Source organism: Chanos chanos, chromosome 6 (genome assembly GCF_902362185.1).
Source record: "Chanos chanos chromosome 6, fChaCha1.1, whole genome shotgun sequence".
Lineage (NCBI taxonomy): Eukaryota > Metazoa > Chordata > Actinopteri > Gonorynchiformes > Chanidae > Chanos > Chanos chanos.
Window position 1 is genome coordinate 16776276 of NC_044500.1, and position 17636 is coordinate 16793911.

At 40.6% G+C, this 17636-nt stretch overlaps 1 protein-coding gene across 1 annotated transcript; it reads left to right on the forward strand.

The window, feature by feature from the left end:
- Positions 1-2557: 2557 nt before the first annotated feature.
- On the forward strand, positions 2558-6527 carry aldh3a1 (aldehyde dehydrogenase 3 family, member A1). Its single transcript, XM_030777131.1, has 10 exons — positions 2558-2713; positions 2922-3153; positions 3246-3331; positions 3452-3660; positions 3778-3895; positions 3999-4140; positions 4282-4448; positions 4566-4665; positions 4805-5067; positions 6501-6527. The coding sequence occupies exons 1-10, from the start codon at positions 2558-2560 to the stop codon at positions 6513-6515; spliced, it is 1488 nt and encodes a 495-aa protein (XP_030632991.1). The 3' UTR covers positions 6516-6527.
- Positions 6528-17636: the final 11109 nt, after the last annotated feature.

Sequence of the window (17636 nt, forward strand, 5' to 3'; positions counted from 1 at the left end):
GGTTAAGTAAATTAGCAGGACTCAGACCTCTACAAGTGATCATTGTCTTCCTGAAAGACATTCACTCAACTGGCGGGGTTTATTTTACGGCTCAATCACCTCAGCGGAACGAGAAAAGACACGTGGGTAATTCTGGCCAGATTAGCTTTCTCCTTTCATGATGGGAACATTCAAGACACTTGTGGGAAGAAATGAAAAAAGGAGACTGATCACTATGAGGGTGAATGTTATCAAAAGTCATTATTTCATGCACCTCTTACAGAACACTGGTCGGTGCCATGCCTTTTTTCAGATGTGGTTTCAGCAAAGTTCTGTCCGTCAGTCTTGTCACTCTGTTCAGATATTAGTTCTTGTTTATTTGTGATCTAGATATTCAATAATTCTTCGTTCGTTCATTCATTCTTTCAATCATTTTCTATTATATAAAGTCAGGCCATTTTTTTTTAGCTTTGTTTTCAAAAAGACAGTGCAATTTTTTTTGGCTTCGACATAGATGCATTTCATTTAATAGTGGACCTCTTTCTGGAATCCCAGCCCAACAGAAATGGCTTTGTGCTAGACAGACAATGTATTTGGTTGTTGTGGAAGCGAAATCACAACATGACCTAAACCCACCTCCTTACACAGTTCACAGTGCCCCAGCTTGCTCTCCTAAAAATCATTTGACTTTTTAGGTCTGCCCTTTGCCTACTGAACTTCTGTACTTTTACCCTTAAGTTTTAATGAAAATCATTTTCTTGTGTGTTGTTTTCCGCATATTTTTATATTGTGTATTTGTTTGTTTGTTACCACAGAGATTTTTGCGATGAGCTTGAGAGAAGAACCCATCTGACCACTGCATCTTCTTTCAACTTTGCCACACAATGACAGGAACCCAAAGAGCATGTTGTGTCACTACAGTATCACCATCTCCATGTTTGGGGGTGAAAAGGAAGTGAGATTATCTCTATCTTCAGAGGCAAAAAAACGTTGAACTGACAGATACTCACATTTTTGATATAGAAGTTGATTGTACAATAACCACAAATTTCTTGAATTTTCATTTACCGAATAAAAGCGGATATTATAAGCCTTGCTTCCCTTACGCTTTGGTTTATTGTTACTGCTCTGCGTTTTTGTTCATATTTAGGCCACTGATATTTAGCTGTACCAATAAACCACTTTATGTGAGACAGAACACCAGCTGTAATGAATTTTGAAGGTTTTCATTAAACACTACTTGCAACAGGTAGCTCAGTGTTCCATATTTTCCTTCTTTTTTCTTTGCTTGTTGTTGTTTTGGGTTTGTTTCTGTTGTTGTTGTTGTTGTTGTTGTTAATCAGTGTGTAGTGCTGATCCCTTGTATTCCCTGTGCTCTTATTGTCAGGTAATGACCAGTAGATTAGGCAGAGTGGAGCCCTGCAGTCTTTTTGTGATAATGTCTTTAAATGCTGTCACATGTTTACTGTATATATGTGTATGTCACACACACACACATATATATGCACACATACATACATACTGTACCTGTATTTCTAGATCATTATGAGCTGTTCTATACGCTGGAAGGCACGGATTAGTTCCCACGAGGTGATCGATGAACAATAATTAACAAACACTATACGAAGTAAGGAGGAAAGGGGGGCTCCGCCCCTTCATAGTCTACAACGAAAGCCATGTAGTGTCAGCGGTTTTGTTCAAGTCTCGTCACTGAAGCCGCAACCTCTGCTCCTCAAACACACAAGTAAGTAGAAATAAGTATACAAGTAAGATTATGTACATAAGTAGATAATACACTAGTGTCTCGGGAATGTTGTAATATGGGAATTTTTTTTATTGTTCGCTGTTTGTATTAGTACTCCTCTGTCGCACAAGACGAGAAGCGAAAACTGCACACTCTGGGAATAGTTGAGACTGAATATAAATATGCTCCTCCACCTCTGCCTCTTCCAGAGTTAAGCTACTTATTAACGTGGTTCCATCTAGGGAGGATAGGTGCTCCTCTAACGGCATTGTAACGCACGCTGCTTTTGTTTACCCTGTGAGAGAGCATGAGAATTGTTTATCGTTTTTCCTTGAGGAAAGGTACTTACCATGCTTTTGCATAGATTCTTTGGAAATTAGGTGCTGATGTGGAAATTTATTTATTACGGGGAGTGGGCTACGTAATATTAGACCGGATGGGTGGACTCGCGAGACGTGAGCTATAACACAAGGCTCAGACAAGACGCAAAGAGCTCTCGCATGAAGACGCACAACTTTGTACAGTATTTACGCATTGCCGTGGTGTATGCTGAGTAGACCACCATTTTCACCGTTGAAACTGCTGCGTCTCTCACCAGAGCTGCTACAGTATTGAAAGGTGTTAGTTAAGGACGCTGCGAAAGGCTTTGTTACGCTATTGAGTATCCAGACCTCAAGTTATCGCTGGGATGCAGTATTGTAAATTCTTCTGGCAACCTAAACTCAAATATTTTCATGAAATATCAAGTCCAAACATAGACATCTACTATACAACTACATTGTAACTACAGATTTGTTTGCCTACTTACCAGCAGTGTAACTGGAAACACAACCCATGGAGAAAGGCATAGTGGAACAAGCCAGGGAGGTTTTCCAGTCTGGGAGGTCCCGACCCCTGCAGTTCAGGATTCAGCAGCTCCGAGCCTTGCACAGACTCATCAAGGAGCGTGAGACAGATATTGCAGCAGCCCTCAAACAAGACCTTAGCAGAGTAAGATTGGCTACTTCAGTGTGAAACAGTATATGAATTGTAGGTTTGTTCAGTCTGTCCTTTTAAGCGAGTTCAGTGCTGCCATGAGTAATACATTATTCCAAAGAGCTTTGAACATGGGATTTTGAATGCCTTGGGTTGGGGTAAGTCATATCCCCATTGTGTGGTAACTGGTTTCTCTGATCTCACGTTACTCTTGATTATTTAGAGTGAGTTCGACACGCCGCTCTTTGAGCTCGTCGGCCTCGAGAACGACATAAAGTTGGCAGAGAGCAAACTTTCAGAGTGGGCAGCCCCACAGCCAGTGAGGAAGAATCTCGTCACTATCACAGACGATGTATACATCAAGGCCGAGCCACTGGGTGTGGTACTCATCATCGGAGCCTGGAACTACCCTTGGGCTCTCACCTTACAGCCCCTCGTAGGAGCTATTGCAGCCGGTTCGCAGCTAGTGTTGTCTGTGGTGGAATAGTTGTACAGATCATTTCTTTTCTATTGCTTGTTATTGATTTCATTTCCTTTTTTTACGCAGGAAATGCAGCTGTGGTAAAGCCCTCAGAGTTGAGTAAGCATTCTGCTAATCTTCTGAAAGAGCTCCTTCCTCAATATCTGGATACGGTACATAAATTTAACCTTTTATTTTGTTTTCTGTCCATATGATTTTCATGTGTTTTTGAAAAAAAAAAAATCAGAGATTCTTGCCCTTAAGCTTCATGTTTGCTAATAAAATCTGTTCAGGAGATGTATCCTGTGGTGACAGGAGGGATCCCTGAGACACAGGAGCTGCTGAGGCAGCGTTTTGATCACATCTTCTACACGGGAAACAGCACCGTGGGGAAGTTAGTCATGGAGGCAGCGTCTCGACATCTCACCCCAGTGACATTGGAGTTAGGGGGGAAGAGCCCCTGTTACATCGACAAGGACTGTGACATTTCTGTGGCATGCAGGTAATGTACACACGTTCAGACAGTCACAGAAAGAAATAAAGTTCAGATAAATCTCAAGGAGATTGTTCATTAGGATCTGGATAATGTCAATCTCAATCCTTTTCTTTTTCTTATTAGACGAGTGACTTGGGGAAAATATGCTAACTGTGGCCAGACCTGCATAGCACCAGACTACGTCCTCTGTGATCCTGGCATCCAAGATCAGGTGATCGAGGGAATTAGACAGACATTACAGGTTTGTCTTCAATTTTTTTTTTCTTTTTTTTTATAAAGTGAGTTACAAATGTTTGATTACGTTCTTCAGAAAGCATTTGACGCAGGTCCTGTATTTACTCTAGGAATTCTATGGCGAAGACCCAAAGTCCTCTCCAGACTATGGCCGCATTATCAACCAACATCACTTTGACAGAGTTACAGGTCTAATGGAAGGATGTGAAGTGGCACTTGGTGGAAAAAGTGACAGGTCCCAGTGTTACATAGGTGTGGGAAAATGCGGAAAAAATGATAAGGACACTAATTCTCATCATTAATGTTTAATGGAAAAATACTTAACGCCAGTCAGGATCAAGGACAGGTACAATGATCAGTCATCCATTACATCTGTTACCTTCTCTCCATCAGATCCTACAGTACTGAGGGACGTATTGCCACATGCCAGAATAATGCAGGAAGAGATCTTTGGACCTGTGCTACCAATAGTAACGGTCAATAGCGTCACTGAGGCCATAAGCTTCATCAATGAAAGGGAGAAACCATTGGCACTTTATGTTTTTTCATCCAATAAGAAGGTATGCCTCAATGCTGCTATCTGTGAGCTGCACGTAGAGAATGCTTAAAGGAACTAGAAATACGAAAAACTGCAAGCTGAGATCCAATGTTGTACTTGTCGTCTTTCTCCCCCTAAGGTGATAGATCGAATGTTGACTGAGACCTCCAGTGGAGGAGTGACAGTTAATGATGTGATTATGCACTACACGCTCAGTTCCCTGCCCTTTGGTGGTGTAGGTAAGGCGCCTATACCTCCTCTAGATCCTAAATGTCATAACTTTTACTTAGATGTACTTCATACACATATTAATGCCTGTATATATAATGTGTTGACCCACCTCCCACACCCGCCAAACCTTCACCATTCTTCCTGCAGGGCATAGTGGTATGGGTCGTTACCATGGGAGACATACATTTGACCAACTTAGCCACCATCGTGCCTTCCTTGTTAAGTCCTTGGCCATGGAGGGACTAAACAAAGCCCGCTACCCTCCCCGGACGGCTGCACGTTTGCGCAGGGCAAAGTTTTTCCTGCAGAAACGCCTGTGCAGTTGCAGTCAGGCCATCTGTGTATGGGCTGTGCTCTCCACCATACTGGCACTGGGTCTGCTCACTGCTCTATTGGTTGTACTGCTCAAGGTAAGGAGTTAGTGTCACTGTGTTAGTAAGAGATTTTTGTATGCACTACGAAAGATTTGAATGTACTAATCTAAAAAAGAAATATATATGTATGTGTGTGTGTGTGTGTGTGTATGTATGTGAATGTATGTATGTGAATTTATAAATATATATATATATATGTGTGTGTGTGTGTATACATATAAACTATATATATATATATAGATTAGTAATTATAATACATTAATATATAGAGATATAATGCATATATATGTATGTTTGTGTGTGTGTGTGTGTGTGTATGTATGTGAATGTATGTATGTGAATTTATAAATATATATATATATGTGTGTGTGTGTGTGTGTGTATACATATATATAAACTATATAAACCATATAAACTATATATATATAGATTAGTAATTATAATACATTAATATATAGAGATATAATGCATATATATGTGTGTGTGTGTGTGTGTGTGTGTGTACATATAAACTATATATATATAGATTAGTAATTATAATACATTAATATATAGAGATATAATGCATATATATGTATGTTTGTGTGTGTGTGTAGTGAGAATATAATATGAAAATATTAGGGTTGTAACTATACACCAACACGAATCGAAAACCGGCGCGTCTGAATCTCTGCTGCCAATTCTACTTCAGTATAAACTAAGCTGCTGTGGGAGACTCACTGATCTAACGTTACAAGTCATGTTACTTGCAAAATAATAATGACCGCCTCTCATTCGCTAATAAATCTGCACAGCGTCTTGCATTGACCTTTTATCTTTTACGAGAGTAACTTTAGCGTTGTTTGTGAGGAAAAAACAAGAACAGCGTGTCTGACAACACCAACACGGTTTATAGTGTGCCATCAAATCTAAAATCTAAAGTTTGGAAGACATTTGGATTTTATAAGAAGGAAGGAAAATGAATGTATACATTAAACAAATGTTAAGAACTGTACCAGACTGCATCACACTGAATCGAATCGCTGAATCATTATAGCCTAACTGAATCACTGATTGTATCAGTGAATCGTTACACCCCCTAGAAAATATAAATATATATCTTGAACTACTTTGTTTGTTAACCTTACCTAATATGTGTCCGTTGACACTGTACGTAACCTTGTGAGAGGAAACTAATGGTTATGACGTGACATTGTGACATTTGCAGAGGTATATACTAATAGTGTAATTATCAGTTGGTGTAACAATACATTCCATGGCCACAAACAGTGGGATGTTTCTATTTTGCTCAGATTTATACACTGTAGTGAATACATGAATAATACAGAGTCAGTTTCTCAGTTACAGTTTAGATCCAATTGTATCTTATTTCTTGGATGACTGTTTTTCACTTTATGGCAGAAGATTTTTCATATCTCTTCTTATTTATATTTATGGTGTCTGTTCTCTTTCTGACTCGTTCACCGTAGGATCCACGGGTCTGAACGGTCCTGGTGCCAGAAGAACAAAGAGAACTCATTTTTCAAAGGGGTTGGCTCTTTATGGAGCAAACAGCTGTGCTACCTAGTGATGTTGAATCACCCAGGTGTTTGTTTGCTGAGTTTCTCTGTTTACACTGTAGAGTACACTAATACATTGTATACTGACAATAAACACAGATGTATACATGACACCTTGGAAGTATTTTAATATCAAGTTGTTGTTTTTTTCTCATATTTTCACTCATTTATATGTCAAAATACATGTTTCATTCTGCTCCTAAACAGACCTGTGATGACAGTTTCCCTGATCCTGTGCTCTATTTGATGGGACACGCAAGATAACACAGAATTAATTGAAAACCATAACAGTTTACAGTTGCTTACAGATAAGACAACATATCAGTCTGTCCGCAAGAAAATTGAATGATGAGTTGTTACTGCCATTCTGAGTAAGTGTTGAATGCCCAGAACAGATTACTGTTGAATTCAGTAAGAGACTTAGCCTTTATCAAAATGCACTCATCAGCAGTATCCTTGTTATCTGTAGCCAGCTCCCATAGACTGAGAATAATGTCTTTTGTTTGGCAAAGATAAACCTACTGCTAACTGTTCATTTTTTGCTTGTTTGTTTGTTTATTTGTTTTTGTTTTGTTTTAGGGGGGCTTAAGAACAAAGACTGTGTGAACAACTCAGCTTGTCTTATCACCACTTTGTTGAATACTTGTCTGTAAAGTAAATAGCTTTAATAAATAAAAAGACCATAATGTTTGAGATGTACCAGTTTGGTTGAGCACTGATCCACTTGATTTATGTGGATGAAAAGAAATGAAATGAATGGAAAAGTAAATGAATAAAAGAATAAATGAAGATAATAAATAATAAAATACAAAATAAATTAAAGTCTTCCTGAGTTGCTGCTTCTGGTTCTGTGAGTCACTAGTTCATGACATGAGAGGTCACGATATCGTTATCCTGCTTTAAAATGACTTCAGTGATGGTGGCTTTGTTTCTTTCATGCATTTTTACCCCCCTCTAAGCGGTTAAATCACAGTGATTTAACATCAGGTAAAATGTGTGCTGAAGCAACCACAAGGGGGCGACTCACTTCCACACTTTACCACGGTCTCATGTGTATCACATGCAATGATCATACCCTTCAGCAGGGGGCGCTCACTTATCAACCAAGATTTTAATTCTGGTGCTCAAATTGTGTGACCTGTCTTTAGAAGGGAGGTAGTATTATCACGGAAGCCTATTATTTTTCACACACACATACAGCAGAAATCAAAGTACTTTTCTGTAAGTACATTTCGCGTTTCCAGTCACTTGCTTGCAAATACCTGTCAGCATTTTTTTTCCCCTTTAGATCCAACTTAGTGAACAATTAATTGCCTCAGAAAAGTTGTATTTCATTAAACAGAACAAAAGTAGGTAATTAATGCCCGTTCCCAGAAGACTGTGTTAGTTATGACAAAAACAGTCTTTATTTTCATCCTGTTTTCTCCCCGGGGTGGGGGGTAAATTGTCAAAGCCGAACATGCATGACTTGTCCTTTTCATTTTGTGGCATTTTCTCTGCAGATTACTTCACGCACATTATCCAACAACTACCTACCACACAGAGGAGGAAAACTGTTTTTTTTTTTTTTTTCCTACTGCACCTTCCTGGAAACACAGAGCAACATAGGGGCGAAGCTATGTCAACTGGAAACTTCTGCTGTAAAAACTTCTTTCGCCCGGTCAGCATACAGTTTTAGACTCTCTGAGACCAGGTTCATGTATCTAAAATGACATTTTCTCACCTACATGTCATAGAAAAGATTACACACAGAAATATGTGTCTCCAAGTTCCCTAAAGAGAGCGGCCCTGTTGGACGGTCTTTTCTGGTGTACCGCCAGTGATACCGGTCGATGAAAAGCATTTAACAAAAGTGGTAATTAACTAGAACTTGTGTATTAAACAGCAGTCATTACTAATCTCCTCCTCTTTTTTTGTTTTTCAACCCTTTGCGTTTTACGGTGTTCCTTGAAAAATGGCCTCCTGCTGTCCTAATTTTAAGGCCGTCATGCTGATTTCTGGACTCCCTCTGAGTTCCTCTAATCAGAACCCTACACCAATCCTTTTGTTTTTCGGCATGACACAGGCGATCGTTCTGGGATGCGATTCTTCCGTGATCTGCGCTGGGTGCTGTCATGTGTCTTTCATCAAGCTGTCATTTCATCTCATTCCATTTCACATCTCCTCTGTTTCAAACGGAAGCCAAATCTCCTCCTGGATCTCACAGTTCCAGTGTTTTTGTTTCCATGGCAACACATTGACCCCCCCCCCAACCTTGGCATGTTAGGTGGTTATGAATATGTGTGCTAAGCAGTTACCCCACCCACACCCACCCAGCTCTTCTCTTCTCCTCTTCATCTCACACATATACACACATACACACACCTCCTCTCTCACTAGTGTTAGTGTGTTGCTAAAAATTGATCAACACATCCTGAATGTTATTAGCATGCAGTGATTGTGCTGGTTGCTTGTAGTTTCAGTGCATATTCATTGCATAAATGCTCTCTCTCTCCTTTCTCTCTCTTACACAAAAACCATGACCAGGATTAAAATGTGTATATGCTGTCTGGAAAGTGAAATTTGGGGTTATTAACACGGCTTAGTTTGTCTCTCATTCCTCCTGTCCCAACACGGCTTAGTTTGCAAATAGCACCTCCTGTCCTGACCCAAAAGCCCAGACTGCTGTGAGGACCCAGCTGGTGAGGCTTACTCACACTTCACCTCTCCTTCCCTTTGCCTCCCTCTCTGTGTCTTTCCTACCTAATTTCTTTCTTTCTTTCTTTTTCTTTCTTTCTTTCTTTCTTTCTTTCTTTCTTTCTTTCTTTTTCTTTCTTTCTTTCTTTTTCTTTCTTTCTTTCTTTCTTTCTTTCTTTCTTTCTTTCTTTCTTTCTTTCTTTCTTTTTCTTTCTTTCTTTCTTTCTGCCCTTTTTTATTGCCTTTTCAGACACCAGCAATATATTGCTACTGAGCAGTCTACTGCCTACAACTAATGGTTTTCCCAGGGTTCATAAACAGGGAATATATGTCCTTTGAGAGTGAAGGAGGTAGAGACCATGTTCGTCTGCAGGCACGGTTTTGCTCACCAACGGCTTATGAGCCACAAGCTTCTACAAGCTCTGATTTACTCCAGTATTAGGACTTGGGTTCCCTAATGTAAATGAGTAATAGCCACACATATTTGAAGGAGCTATACTCATGACCTCCCCTCCTTCCTCTACACCCTACTCTAAATCACTCCCATAAGGGAAATGAGTAGAAAACCCCTCCATTTACCGTTTAACCCTTGGCTTTGTCCGTCACTGCTCTTTCCATGCTCTGCTGAAGTCTCCTGTCCTTCCCTTGCCTTCTCATTGTCACCTGTGTCCACTATTCAAGGTTCTCTGAGTTCAGCCGTTGTTTGAAACCAGCCAGACAGTAAATGAAAAGATCCCATTCTGCTCATGCATGTCTGTCTGACTACTCACTCTACTGCCCTTTGAACTGGCCCTTAACCTCAGGATGCAGAGCTTCGAGTATCCTGTGACAAGTGCTTTCATGCCCATCACCAGCGGCTGGTGGAGTATGGATAAGAGCCCCTTGTCTGCCGGCTCAGTGCCTCTGATGGGTGCCCCTGTCTAGATGTGTCACTTCCTGGAGGTTACAACACATTATGAGGGCTTTGTTTTGACCATCCTGAGCCCAGTGGGCTGGATTCTCTTCTGCCCAAACGGGCTGAAGCGAGACTCAGATTAAACACGTTCCGGAGAGTTCTCGGAGGGAGAGTAATTTTTCATCGGTCCGAAAATAAATCATCGGAGCAATGAGGACACTCAACAGGAGGCCAGCGTGGAGGAAAAGATCTATGTGCAAGGATGCTTCTCAAAATAGCCCTCGCTTCTCACAGAACCAACCTGTATTTTTAAAAATTTAGATAGTGAAGATGGCAAAGTGTAAAGTCAAACAGCAGCCACCTACGCTGAAGGAAGATTTAGGAACTGGCGCAGGCAACAAAGAGTTGCCTAAGCATCAAGTGAAACTGTTTTTGCAGCTGTTTGTCAGGTTATAATATTAAAATATCTGTAAAGGGCAGCTGAGGTAGCAGACAGCAGCTGCTGGTTTTGCAGTTAAGCAATCTTCACAGTATGTAAATGGTTTACAGAACAACATATTAGTGGGTAGTTCAAATGCAATTTAAATATTGATTTTTTTTAAAATTGCATTTAAAGCAATGGACTAATATGCTGCTGCTTTGTTTTCAAGTTCCTCATGAACCATCGTCAACAGAAGCACTGATCCTGACCCTTGCAGTATATTCAAGACAGTGAAATATTATTTTCAGTCATGATTATGTGTAACGGTAATGCTGTAACCAAAGCATACTGGAATCCTCAAACTATTTTTTTTTTAAAGAAATTTATGTGACTTTAAACATCTGTCCTCACAAAAATGTACATGGTTCTCTTGTATTTACTTGTACTACATCTCCTGTGTCACTGTGACCTTAGCATGACATGTAAGCTGCAGCGCTTTTTCTCTGAATATTTACAGCTCTGTTTTTATGTAGAGTGGTGGCTGAATAGAACAGTAGGGGTTTGTTTGTGTGTGTGTGTGTGTGTGTGCGCGCGCGCGTGTACCATCTATATCGCTGTTTTTCCCTCTAGGCTTATTTTTCTTTCTCTGTCTGGCACCTCTCAGACAACCACCTCAGCTGTCAGGTATGGAACATGCAGGTTTGCAGATTTGTAGGAGGCCGTGGTGTGTTATTTTGTTGTTGTTGTTGTTTAGTTTTGTTTTTTTCGAACTCACACATTCAGTAAACCCGTTGGAGCATCTCTATCCTACTCAAAAGCTGTTCTCCTCTGTGTTTTGCTTACTCCAGCCTATAATCACAAACTCAATGTGTTGCCTCCACCAGGAGCCTTTTAGGATGTGTCTTTCAACTGGCGTGAAGTAAGAGAAAGATTGTAATCGTCACATAGACATCGACAAGGGAGGCCAGATGCATGTGCAGTGCGTTGAGCAATGTACTTAATTAACTTGCCATTCAAAATCCAAGTCAATAAACAGGGCATATGTTCAGACACAGGCGTCAGGTGTAGAGTGGCAGTACAGGAATCATAAGCACTAAGTTGGGTAAGGTTGGTATACAGATGAAACACAGACTCAGAGTAACATGACTGGGTGCTGAGTATAGACTAGAAAATGAGAGACTTTGCAAAAGCTAATGAGGCTTGATTACATAGAACAGATGTAATTAGTTAACCAGTGCAACGAGCTAATAATCAGTAGGATTAATTTTAACTGGTTGATGCAAATAAGATTGGCAGCAAGAGCCTGATAGCATTGTCTCATCCAAACGTAAGAGCTGTTCATTTGGAGCATTCGCAAAATAGGTTGTCTGAGGTTCTGTTTTTATTAGTACCGACGTAGAGGAAACGTATTGCCTTTCTTCTCACGCTGTTTCCATGAAACCGACATACCTATATTTGTTTTCATGTCATTCTGGGATGAATGTTAAAGATTGAATGGAACTATGGATTTCAGATATATGTGTTGGCCATTTGTTTCTGCAATTAAACACAAGAACGCACGTTGACATTTCCAGACACTATTGATCGCTCGGTTTCCAACTGTGGGTGTCCATTTACATATTATTAACAGTCGGGCCCACAGGCCTAGTGGAAAGGCGCCCTGCGTGCATTGTGTTTGTTAAAGAAACTAATTACCTCTTTGAAAGATTGCAAACATCATTGTCTAGATTACATCCTCCAGTATTTTTTTTTTTGCATGCCTCTGTTTAAACAGCCTTATCGTATGTTCGTGAACTGCTGAGAGCGATGGGAGAACAACATCTGTCCTTGACATTTTGCAGTTTGATGACTGTAATTTTCCATTATTAAAAAAAGAAAAAGGAAACGGTTGAGGTAAATTACATGCCAGGTAGTTGATTCACATGACTTTTTAAACGCATTTCTACAACATTTGTGTCTTGACGCACAGCGTGTTATTGCCACAAATAGATAATGAAATCACATCAGGCCTTTGGTTTAGGATGATTCTGGGCTTTTATTAAAGCAAGCATAACAAGTCAGTCAGCATTGGAAGAAAAGTCTGTTGACGAGCTTCTCCTGACAGATTCAAATACAGCTAGAGCCCAGAAAAGAAGACATGATATTTTTGCGTATCAGCATGTTCGTCATTTCTTGCTCTCGATTTGTTGCAGCGGCATGACTCACGGCCGCGCTGACAGAGCTTGTTCCAGTAAAAAATGACTGTGTTTTTATTCTTTGTCGTCATCCACAGGAAATCTACCTGACAATCCAACGACAGCGAATGTTAACCGTGTCCCCCTGACGACCTTTTTGCTCGTGCGTCTTTTTGTATTTCTGTATTTCAAGCTCAAACGCGTCTTTTTGTATTTCTGAATCAGAGGTGATAACCGAACTGTGTGACGTTAAGGCACAGTGCTTCTTTGGAAGGATCTTGTCTCGGTACGGGTTGATGAAAGGGTCAGATGTCTTTAGATGCGATCAAACATCAAAACAAATAATGTCAAACATCCGTTAAATCCCTGATATTCCTTTCACTTAAAAGTGATATTTTCGATATTTAAAGCGATTTCCCATAGCGCAATATCTGGACAAATGACATTATATAATTTAACTATCTATGTGTTGAATTTACAATGTTGGTTGAAGGTATCAGAAATAAGAAAATGGAAAATATATACACTGTGGCCATGAGAGTAACAATACCATTATTAAAAACAGATTTCATCTGTAAACTGCTAGTCTTGGATCTGTTTTGCTGCATCTTCAAGATTTGAGGTGATGTTCCAAGGCAAACAGATTGTAACGAGTGAGTTTGCTTCACTTCATTTGAGTGCTGCATGATTAGATTATATTAAGAGCCAATATTTATTAATGACAGGACTGTCTTGACCTTCATCTCCGAGAATATACATCTGATCAGTGTGAATGGGATTAACACATCTCTCAGGTTGAGTCAGATTCTTGGCCTCCATCCTTACTTTGCACATCTGCTCTAATGGACCTCTGCTGAATTTTTTGAGACCTGGCGCTTGTTATCTGTGAGAGCTCCAGAGGTAAAAATGAACACATGCAACAGTCTGATTTGTTTGTGGAGCAAAATGTTTGGAGTCTTACCGCAATTTTAATTGAATACATTTTGTTCAGAGAATGCCAAACTCCACTGTTGTGCGTTTCTGTGGTGATATGACTGTATGCCTCAGCAGTCTGTGAACCCCACTGTGTCCGTGCTTCTAGACACAGACTGCGGAATGCAGTGATATTGTAATCAGAGCCTGCTGGAGCTGCTAGCCTACTGACAGACCTCACAATGACAAAGAACCTCTCCAGAGACATCGTTCGAACCAGCTGTGCCAAACCGCTGGGAGACTTGGGCTTTTTGGAGGAGGAGGAGGACGAAGAGGAGAAAGAGGAGGAGGAGGAGGAGGGGTGAGCTCTTAGAGACACTGTAGCACTTACTGGACTGGAAGTACAGCGTTGTAGTTATCCGGGGAGCTGAGCTGCACAACAAAATCTCTGACCTTGCACATTTTATGAGCTCTCCAGAACAGTCTATATCCTTGATTGGGCTCATATTTCGCCACTCAGGCACCAGCCTTGGCCATCAGTCCTTGGGGCATTTGGAAAGTGGGGAAGAAAGACAATAAAGTGTCAAATCCAATTAAACAATAAATCCATTAAATCTTGTTAACCAAATCAAGGAAGGGAAAAAAAGAGTCTGGCTCTGGTCACAGCTAAACCGTTCCTGTTAAATTGCCTCTCGAAACCCCCATTATGTGATCAAGAGAGGAGCATAAATCTTCAGTTTGGACATGTTGTTTTACTTCTTCACTTCCCTTTGGCATGTTCCTCACTTAGAGGGCATATCTGAGAAATAAACAGCACATCAAGCTGCACTCTCACGTATGCTCACCATGAATGCTTCACCTTAACCACACAACACCCTTACACTGCGTGGGATGTAACCTAGCATTTCTGTGAGGCATAATTAACTTCATGTGTCTTTCTTTGGCCGGAGGACGACCAGGGTTGGGTCATGACCTACTGTTCGCTAATGTCCACAAGAGGGGCAGGGAGATACCCCACCCCCCTCATTCCTAAACCCCTTTTTAACATTCCAGACTCAGCGCAGTCTTATCCATGGCAACAAAACTATTTTAATTATCAACAATTATGATGCCCCAGTGCCTTCTCCCAGTTGTCAAGGATGTTCTGGCAAGTTTTGGTTTGATGCACTGAGGGAGAAATTGGCTGCTTGCGTGTTGCGTGAAGAGAATGACTGAGAAACATCGAGGGCAGCGGCTCTCCTGTCAGCTCAGCTTGGGATGCTCTGTTAGCTCTAAATTACTGCAACCCTTCTCGCCCATGATGAATAAGAGCTGGCATTAATTTGTTTCACAAGCAGCATGACTCCATTTGAATATGCTGAGGGTCCAGTTGGCCAAGCCTCACGTCATGTCTGCTAGTAATAAACTAAGAACCGAGGGGGACACGCACTCATATTTAAACTGTTAGTATGACTCTATTACAAAAGCAATTGTCAATCTCTGTTGTGCACAACTGTATTCTGGATAGAGGAGTGATGCCCTTTTAAGTATCCACAGATTCAATTACATACATATTTCACAGGTTTCAGTGCTGAATAATAGTGAAAATGAGCTGCAGCTGAATGGCACATAGTATTTATATCTTTCATAACCAGTTTTATGCAATATTCTTTCATAAGTTATACTGGCCATAAAAAGGCTCATTAAATATTGAGTAGAGGGCAGGACTGTAGGCTATGGTGACACAGCAGAGCATAGCGGTAAAATTCTAATTCTAATACCATAAACGCTATAGTATAGTATTCCAGAGAGAATCATTCTATGTATACTATGAGTACTTAAGATGCACTCTCAACTCTAGCATGTGGGACCATCATCAGGAGAGATTAAGTCAAACTGAAGGCATACATGACAGTGTAATGCAAATAATTCAGAAATCAGTGGATAAATGTGAGTTTCATGTCAAGTTGGAGAGGCAGGGTACATTGTTCTCTTTATAAAGTAACCCCTATTACTCCCCACTGGACACTGGAGTTTCCCTATGGTCACTGGTGTCCCACAAATATGAGGGGCCCATTGTAAATACAAGAGCCCAGTTCTTTACTCTTAGATTATGGATTTCTTGTCTCAAATCAGACACTGCTGTTTGAGTCTATTGAAATTAAACAAATTTAACAAGGAGCATCAGCTCTCATGTTGTTTTGTCATACATAAAACACAGAGATTGTTAGTGAGTATAACTAAAAGCATCAAAGCCAGCTCCTTTTGACAAGAGAGTGAACAGAGACTCATGCCAGGTCCTTTACGCTGTTTAATGGCACTGACTCTGCAGAAAAACTATTTAATGTGCTGGCATATGTAGAGACATTAATACCTAATCTATAAAATCCACATTGTGCTTCAGAACACCTGGAGATGACAAACACAATACAGCCAAGACATTCATGAAATGAGTATTGTTTGTCAGAGAATGATGGATGATGTGAGTGAAATCACAAATAGTATTAAAGAGAAGTGTATCGCTTAAGGGGCACTTTGTGGACCTTTAGTAGAATTCTCCTTTTATCACAGTAGTCTGGCGATCTTTGCCATGATATGGACTTTTTCCCATTTGTCCAAGAATGGGCAAAAATCATAAAACGGAACATTATTGTCTGGACATAAAAATGCATGTCCACAACCATAATGCTAGCCTTGTCACTGGAAGACAAATATAAACACACACACACACACACACATACACATTTTGAAGAAGAGTGTGACAAAGAGACCTTAGCAGCCACAGCAATTCATTGAAGAGTGCTCAAAAAAGAACCAATATTTCTTACATTTGGAAACGTGACTCCGACTTTCCTGCTTTCTTTACAATCTGATATCACCCTGTTTTTCTTTTTTTTTTCATTCCCCACCCTGCAGCGAGATAACTCTGACGGTGGAGTCAAAGGTTCATTGCTTGCCTGTCAGTGCAGCAGCACCCAGTGTGTTACAGATGAGTCAAGCAGAAAGTGAAGAGCTGCAGTTAGGCCAAAGGACATTCGACCTCCTCCTAGTAATACGCTCCACTGTATCATGGCTAAGGTATAAGCTTGATGTAGTGGGCCATATAGGGTTTCCGTGTAACCTGAATAGTGCTGTAGCCTTACATATCCTCCAATACTGTCTGGAGGATCTTGCTGATCACAATGGTAAGGAGGAGCCATGGAGACAGGAAACAGGTGAACCGCTGGCCATGGCACATTAGATATTAATGTCTTATCCTGTCTGCTGTTAGCCGTGCCGTTGCTATACCAGTGGGTCATTGTTGGAACGTGAGTTGATTTACATGCAGTCAGAGGTTTGTGGTGCCTAGATATTTCCAGCTAAATTTGCACTCCTACACAAAAATAAGACAAAAACATTAGCTCACTGTATTTGTGCTTAACAATAGTGACATAGCCAGGGGGGCCTGTTTATCATTCAGCCTAGGTGAACGTTAGACAAATGGACGGGTAATTTGCTTATCCTGTGGACAAATAATTGGCGGCAGGTGCCGGATATGGTTTCTTCCTGTGGATGTGTCCAGTAAGCACTGCCTTCCACCTGTATCTATTAGGAGGGCAAACACCCTCTGCTTAAAAGATGAAGTAAGCACAGTACACAGTATGCTAGCAAGAAGAACTGTTTGGCAGGCTCATGGATCCGACAATACCACGCTGAATTTCTGTTGCCTAATTTACACCAACGGGAAGAAGTCTACCTCCTGGTATGACTGAAAGAGAATGTGTGGGTGATCAGTACTTATTGTGTCTCAGAAAATGTAACCTACTGGCAAAAGAAAAGAAGTATCATGGGAATGAAAAAAATATATCTGGCTAACAAACAACAACCAGAGAGCAGTATGGGAATGTAAGGCATGAATATTCTCACTGGAAGCCTCACTCATCTCTGTTTCCTTCATTGCAGCCTGTCTGTGCCACTCTGTGCCACTCTGCTGTAGGGACGTCCTGGCT